General features: G+C 39.3%; 1 protein-coding gene across 3 annotated transcripts in view; it reads right to left on the reverse strand.

The window, feature by feature from the left end:
• Positions 1-7,457, reverse strand: part of EED (embryonic ectoderm development) — a 29,989-nt gene extending 22,532 nt beyond the window's left edge. The window contains exons 1-2 of one of the 3 annotated variants that reach the window (XM_044258362.1): positions 7,060-7,457; positions 2,199-2,351 (exon numbers count right to left, since the gene is read on the reverse strand). In XM_044258362.1, the coding sequence (XP_044114297.1) occupies positions 2,199-2,351; positions 7,060-7,173 (267 nt within the window). In that variant the 5' untranslated portion in view covers positions 7,174-7,457. The remainder of the gene's footprint in view (positions 1-2,198; positions 2,352-7,059) is intronic. The other 2 variants (XM_044258363.1, XM_044258361.1) reach the window with 2 other exon arrangements.
• Between the last annotated feature and the right edge of the window lie 627 nt (positions 7,458-8,084).

An 8,084-nucleotide genomic window follows, 5' to 3' on the forward strand; every position in this document is an offset into this window, starting at 1 on the left:
AAAAAAAAAAAAAAGAAGAATCACGGATTCTTCTGATTCAAAATTAAACTGGGTAATTGTTACAGCTGCATTTAATCTCTTGGGACTTAAGTACATAATTTACGTTTCTCAAATATGAAAAGAACAAATACACCAAGAGTTAGTAAAGCTTCTCTAACACTCACTAAACTTTATTAGGTTTAATTTTTCCTTTGTAAAGTGAACCATATCATACTCCATGCAAATCTCCGCTATTACTCCTACAGAAACAATTTCAAATAATCTTGAATTTGGGTCCTTAAAAAAAAAATCCCAAGAAGTTTTATAATGAAGAAGAATACCTGAGCACTGGGGACCAAGGAAGGCAAAGGACTGTAAGGCCAGTTACCAGGATGCTATAATGAGGTGCATAAAAAACAAGTACAGGTGACCCTTGAACGACAGGTTGGAACTGCACAGGTCCAATTAAGCATGGATTTTTTGGGATACCTTTCTTTTCTTGTCTTTTTAAAGATTTTATTTGTTTATTTGACAGAGAGTGAGTGTAAGTAGGCAGAGGGATAGGCAGAGGGAGAGGGAGACCAGGTTCCCTGCTAAGCAGACCCTGGGATCACAACCTGAGCTGAGGGCAGATGCTTACCTGACTGAGCCACCCACGTGCCCCTGCAAATGTATTTTCTTTATATATATATATAAAAATAATATTTATACACATATTATATATATATTTTTTAAAAAATTTATTTATTTGACAGACAGAGATCACAAATAGGCAAAGGCAGGCAGAGCCGGGTGGGGGGGTGGGGAGCAGCCTCCCCACTGAGCAGAAAGCCTGATGAGGGGCTGGATCCCAGGACCCTAGGATCATGACCTGAGCGGAAGGCAGAGGCTTAACCCACTGAGCCACCCAGGCGTCCCAAAAAAGTATTTTCTTTGCTCTACCTTACTTTAGTGTAAGAATGCATTACATAATATATACAACACACAAAACATGTGTTAATCGACTTTATGTTATTGGTAAGATATGTTACTGACTTCTGATCAACAGGAGGTTATTAGTAGTTAGATTCTGGGGGAATCAAAAGTTAAACTTGGATTTTCAGCTGCACAGGAGTGGGGGTGGTGGCACCTTCAAGTTGTTCAAGGGTCAACATTATTCACTTCATTCAAAGTTATTTTTCAGCCTTAGAATTTTACTGGCAATCTCCTGGCACTGAACATTAACTTTCATATTCACTTTTAAAGTGTAAAACTTTCATTTTTTATCCTTTGAAAAGACATAGCTTTAGGATTCTGAAATACTTAATCAAATTATTTAAACAGTTAAAACCAACACCTCCCAAGTATATTACCTAAAAAACAGGTGAAAGTAACTAAATATTAACACAAAACTATAATGGACACTTTGCTTTTTTTTTTTTTTTAATATACTAAGATTAATTTCCCTCCTTTTAAGAGAATTTAATTTGGCACACTGAGCAATGTATTTTGCTACACAGACAGGAAAATAATTTCCATACAGCCAGAGCTTCTAATGCTTTCTGAATACTTTACCTAAAAGTATATTCAGATACTTAAAAAATATTCTAACTTACATATGTACAAAATAATGCAATGCATACTTTTGCTCAGTTTAAGAAAAATACTCCCAAATTAAAAAAACAGAAAATACATAATATGTAAAGGAAAACATTTTGAATATCACTAATCCTTCTTAAAATAAAAATGCTATTGAGGAAGCAGTAATTTAAGTAACTCCAAAACCTGGCCTTCCCCAAATACTGAATAGTAAGAAAATGTTAATGTATACCTTTTCCTTTGAAAACAATTTCAAGTAACACAAATGATAAGGATTAAATATTTAAAAACTGCATAAGGACATCTGTTTCAATTTATGCTGACTGGAAGTTAATGGGTCACATTCAGTTCTTATTATGAAGAGGTATCAGGAAGTGGCTTTGTTTTTAAAGTTTTATCAAAATAGGAAGAATAACATATCCCAAATCTTTTTTTCTGAATGTAGATAATAAGGAAAACCTAGTCTGTAGTACTAGGCATTACCCACTGAAATTAGTCTATGCTACAAAACAAAACAACTTTCAAAGTACTCTAATTTTAAAGTATTTTAAATGGGACAAAATATCTGATCATAAAATGTTTACCACTGAGAAATAATTCTGAAGCCTGGCATTCAGCCCACAGGATCTTTCTGCACATACCTTGAGACTATTTACACACTTGAAAGAATATTTGCATTTCTTGGACTTCCATTTTCCCTTCCCCCAACTTTTCCTTCCAGGAGCATTTGGTGTATTTGTAGGTGTATCAGGGCGTTCAGTGTTTGTGCCACTTTCTATACTGACCGCATCGTCCTGTAAGCAATAAATCAGGAAAAATTCCATGAAACAAAACACTGTATGTAGCAGAAAATGACTTTGTGCTGGGCAGCTGCTGACTGACCTTAAAGTAGTGATTAATAAATTCTGCAAGAAATGGAAAAATATATTCCTGTCTCCAAACAGGATAAAAAGCAAACCAGCTAAACATTAGGATTTGTGGACTTGTGTTATTTCAGCAACAATATAGTAAAAAAAGCTAATCAGAATATTGGCAAGAATAATATTGCCTTTAATAACAAAGCCCTGGTCTATGCCAGCCACCTTAGCACACTGGCTTATTTCATCTTTACAGCTCTTCACAGAAGGTACTGTTAGATAAGGAAGTGTTTAGAGAGCGTTAAGTGGTCTCTTGCTACTTAGGGCTGCTGGGATTCAAACCAAAGCTGTGACTCCTAAATCTGACTGAGCTACATGTCTTCGTAATTCATTTGACAGCTGCTCAGCTTGGAGTACAGCGGTTAATGGGCCTCTTAGGATGACGGAATGCTGGTGCCTCTTATTTTAGATGTAGTTTCTGAAAATCCTGTTACTGTTCAAACTCCGCTTAATTAGAATACAAACCATTCAGAATTTTTAAAAAATCCTACATATTCTGTGCTATTTACAAGTGACATTTGCCTCACAGCTCTTATGTAATGATACTTATATAGAATTCCAGAAACTCTCCCTAATTAAAGTAAAATCCTTTCAAATGTAGAAAGGACTGCAAGAAATCATGAAAATTCACTTAATTTATACCCTTTCTCCAGTTCACAAGATACATTCTTGGCCCTCTAATCTAAGATTTAACTACCTCCTTTGATTACATATTCCAGTGTGTTCTCTGGAATAAAGAGATTTATTTAAACCTATCGCCTTAGGGCAATAGTTCCTAAATTCATTCCAGAGGAAGGCTTTTTTCGTGGAATGCCTGTTAATATCTATTAGAACAAGTCTAGGAAACACAGCCTTAGGGACTATTTCTAAATGACTGCTTCCTAGTTTTAGGTTTACAGAAGGTAAAAAATTAACTGGAGTGTCAAAAAGCATATAAAAAAATTCATACAAATTCACCTAAAAACAGTGTGGTATTACATAACTGTTCTTGGGGTGATTTTCAAAATTTCAAATGGTTCCTATCTTTTAAAAAACTACAATTGTTATTCTCCAATATTATCAATTAGGATGAAAAAACCAGATAGATAATACACAGTAGGTGCTCAATATCTGAACTGTAATTTTAATGTAAATATAATCAGACATTTGAAAATGTAAAATTCTAAAAGTTCAGTTCCTAGGCTAAAATCATGGTTTATATCTCTCTTTCTTGCCCTCTTCACAGTTTCACAGTTAACACCCAGTGTAGAAAATTAACCATCTTTCAGTGGAAAACTATGTACTATTTTATGCACACCTTTCCACATTACAGATTCCAGCCTTCTTCATTGCCTTTGAAGAATTTTATAACTCTTGTTATACTGTGAGTAACTGACAGTTGTGTAAATTCTGTCTCCAAAGGTAGAGGCTTAAAATGTCTTCCCTTCCACAGTGGAAAAAACTTTGGTCTCCATCTGCAATTTCACCTCTACATTCCTTTAATGTATAAATGCATATTGTTTGACTCACACGTGCCCTATTCCCTCATATGAGTGTAAAATAAAAATTTAACATGTTTTACTTACCTTTTTCTGAAAACTGTCCTTTAACACTAGAGAAGTAAAATAATGAAACTGACATTTATTCACCAGCTTCTTTACTTCCTGGCACAAAATTCAATTGCTAATCAAGAAAACACAAAAAACACTGTTTCGTTTTTTAACTCTGACCACTTACCCATCTCCTCCAAAGGAAAATCACAAAAGAATCAAATGGAAATGCAATGCCGTCACAACGCTTTAACTTTATCTTTAAATTAAAATCAAACCTTTGCTGAGTATCTGTGTACAGGCTGACTTCCACCATGGCCCCTTCTCAAGGTACAGAATGATGAAATGGCACTACCATCTTCATTGGCCAAACAAGCAAACAGGGAGAGTAATTTGTCCCTTAATCTTGCCATGGGTTACTTAAGCAAAGTGTCAGTCTTCAGATTCAGCCCTCTACTAGGCAACCATTAATACTCTTCAAGAAGCTACATACTCTGCGAGTCATGAGACCTTTTAAAAATTCAATAAAATGGCATATACACATACAAAAAACTTAAAATATGTCCTTTCAATTCTTTGATTCATATACATAATAGTAACTGCTCAGATCATCTTAATTCCAACTCAAACACCACGTTCTTTCCTCACTTGCTTTTGGACTTCTCATCACTACTCAGTTCCCTCAAGAGTAAAGACCATGCTGTCCGTTTAGCTTTCTCTGAACTCATTTTCCTAGACTTCTCTACTATCTTTCCTTACTGCTTCCTTCTAACCTAAGTCCTGGATCTGGGGTCTTTGGGTGGAATTCTGAGGGCCTGTGAATTTAAATGGCCACAGAAACCCACTTAATTTTCACCATCTTTAACTGAAATTTAGCACTTCCTTTTATTAAATAAAGGTAGAATACATGAGACTACTACTGTAGCTGTCACTTTCTCATCACGGAAATCAAATATTTTCATATATTCTATTAATTGCAGATCTCAAAAAACTGCCTTATGTCCATCATTACTACCAGACCCCCTCCTAGATCTAGCTACTTAATGTGCTAATACAGAAGCACTCGCTGGCTGGGTCTGAGAAACACAGAACTCTTTATCTCCAGCCTTTGAGTTTGAGGCCCATGCTGGATGTACAAATTAGCACTTGACTATTTTATTATTAAAGCACTCTATTAAAACAAATCTTTAAAAATTTGTTTTGAGAAATTTTTATAACATATTTCATAATTTTATTATTTTGTTTGTAACTTTATACATTATATTTTATAAATTTAAAAATGTTGTTCTGAGAAGGCTACCCAAGATTCATTGAGGTGGTCAAGGCACTAAAAAGGCTTAAAGTCTCTATATAAATGAGGGAACCAAAATAAAGGCTTCATCTACTGTTTCTCAGTAGCTTCAGAATGCAAAGAATATATCCTCCTTGAGGGTCTACCAAAAAGGCTTTCCATTTATTTGGTCCCCTGAAATCTTCCTCAGTCTAAATAGATGATTGACATTTTCATTACATTTCTGCTTGATTATTTATTTAGTATGTGCTTGGGCCAGAAGCGGAAATCTTCACAGTAATTTCTCTTCAGATAGCATAAATAACTCTTGTATAGCATTTCTGGGGCAGAGACTCTTTTAAGCCCTTTACCTGTATTATTTCATTTAGTCCTCACAAATACTATTTGAGGTAAATACCATTATTAATCCCCATTTCTAAGAAATTAAGGAAACTGAGCAGGGAGCCCTGCAGCACTAGCTCCCAGGACCCTGAGATCATGCCCTGAGGGCAAAGGCTTAACCCACTGAGCCACCCAGAGCCCCTGGAAAAAGGTTTAAAGTAACGTTCAACACCTAAACTTTCCAGAAACTTCAAATCCAAATCCCAAAAACTGACAAACCCCCGAATATCTTTCTTCTGTCTACAAAAATTCTTTCCCATCTCTTCAGTGAAAATTTTGATTATGACACCATTCTATATATATGCTTGTTAGTGAAGTAATGATGTAGAATTTAGTAACTGGGTGTGTAAGATACCATTTACTCCTAAAACTAGCCCAACTGAGAAAATGAAAAACTGACATCACCCTCCAACAACACTTTATAAAGATTTTAAAAATATATTCAGGTATCACAGGAGGTTCACATTTGGATAACTTTGAGTGAATTGCCAAAACACTTCGCTGACCTTATTCGATATAAACCTAAAACTGAAAATTAACGTCACTTCACTTATTACTGGCAACTTACCTAAACACTAGATGATTACCGAGATCTATTTCAGAGTATTTTTTTTTAAATATCTGATTCCAAAAGCCTTACATTTGCAAAGCCACGAGCCCACCCCTAAAGACATCGTCTTTACCAGTGTTGCTTAAATCTTCCAAGTCATTCCCCTCATTTTAGTAAAAACTTTAAAAATAGTAACCGACTCTTACTAAATCAAAGGTGATTTCCCCCTTCGACTCATAAGACGACCCTCTTCAATTCAGCTCCTCCGGAAGAAAAGCCGACTGTCAGGCATACCCCAACTCCACCCGCAGGACAGGAGCAGACATAAAATCCCACCTTTGGAAGAGTCACCCAAACCCCCCAAGTCGAAGATTTAACTGCTCTTTCCATCCTGAAGAGTCTGTAAGGGTCGAAAAGTGACACAAACCCTAAATTTCTTAAGAGTCGCTAACTCACGCTGGCTCCTCCTTCCAACTTTCTCAGAAAAACTTCTAACTTGCCTTTTAAACTACTGGAATCTCAGATCCGCACTCTCCCCCAAATCTCCCAAAGGCCCAACCACGCAAAAGGATCTCACAGCGGACCCCTTCAAACCCTCCGCCTACCACGCTCTCTCTAAAACCACTCTCCTTCGCCAAGTTTCTACTTGCTCTCGGCCCCTGCTCAAAATCCCCATAGAGACAAGTTCGATTTTCTCCTCCACGCCCGCGTTTTCCTGAGGGTGACACCTCTCCCTCCCCCCCACAACAGCCCGCCCGCCCCCACGCCGAGTTTAAAAAGAATTTAAAACTTTCATTCCAGAGTCCCGTCCGCACTGCTCTGGGCTGCACTCACATTCTCGTCTCCAGAGAGGTCCGGATTGCTGTTCTCGTCGCTACTCAGCTTCTGCTTCTTGGCCGCAGGCATGTCTGTTCCCGCCGGCGCTGTCGACACTTCCCTCTCGGACATATTCCTCCGCCTCCCTCCAGGTTCCTGCCGCCTAGGGCGGGGCCTCCGCCACACCGCCGTCAAGCAAGCCCGGCCGGAGCCTGCCGCAAAGTTGCCGCTGCCGCCGCCACCTCCACCGCTCCCCCCACTGTCGCAAACCGCGCCCAGCCGCCGAGGCGGGCGTGCGTGCGACCCCGCCACACTGCTGAAAAAGGGGCGCGCGTGCGCGCCCTCCCGCGCAGCTTCCTGGCTCTTTCCCTTTCCCTGCTCCCGTCTTGCCCTTTTCCCGCCGCCCTCCCGGCAGTTTGCACGGAGAGGTGAGATCCGTTAGCTATCAAGAGCAGTATTTCGCACGTCCCCTTTCCCTATTGCCGTCTCGATAAAGAAGAGGCAGAACTCAAAGGGATGCCCCCTCACCCCCTTCCTCCTTCCAAAGACGTTTCAGCCGCAATCGGCCCAATCCTTCGATCCCCGACCCGCTGCAAGGACTCGAAAGTCTGTGGAATGGACTAGACCACCGATGTTCCAGGGGATGGGGGAAGATACGAGAAGTCACCTCTTGCTTTAGCGACGTATGCCAAGTGTCCTTAATCTTGAACTCGGAGAACAAAACTCTCACATTAATCATTGGAACTGCTGAAGATCTAGTGTTTCGTTGTGAATAGGCGTTCGAAAACTGTAGAGTGCCTCTCACTTGCCTCCCCCATCTAGGAAATGGAAGTTGCCAGTTAAGACGTGCGCATGCGCCGGTGCCTATTCTCGCGCTGGGTCGTCCAGACCCGCCTCCCCGTGCCCCTCCTCTTCGAAATCTTGTTTGCTGAACCAGGTAGTCTTCCACCGGGTTTCCGTAGCCCGGGATGGATTTCAAAGCACGACCGAGTCATAGCGTTTGGACGCGTTCTAAATTTGTGATGGGTATTTAATATGGTGAA

The sequence above is a fragment of the Neovison vison genome, chromosome 7, assembly GCF_020171115.1.
Source record: "Neovison vison isolate M4711 chromosome 7, ASM_NN_V1, whole genome shotgun sequence".
Classification (NCBI taxonomy): Eukaryota; Metazoa; Chordata; class Mammalia; order Carnivora; family Mustelidae; genus Neogale; species Neogale vison.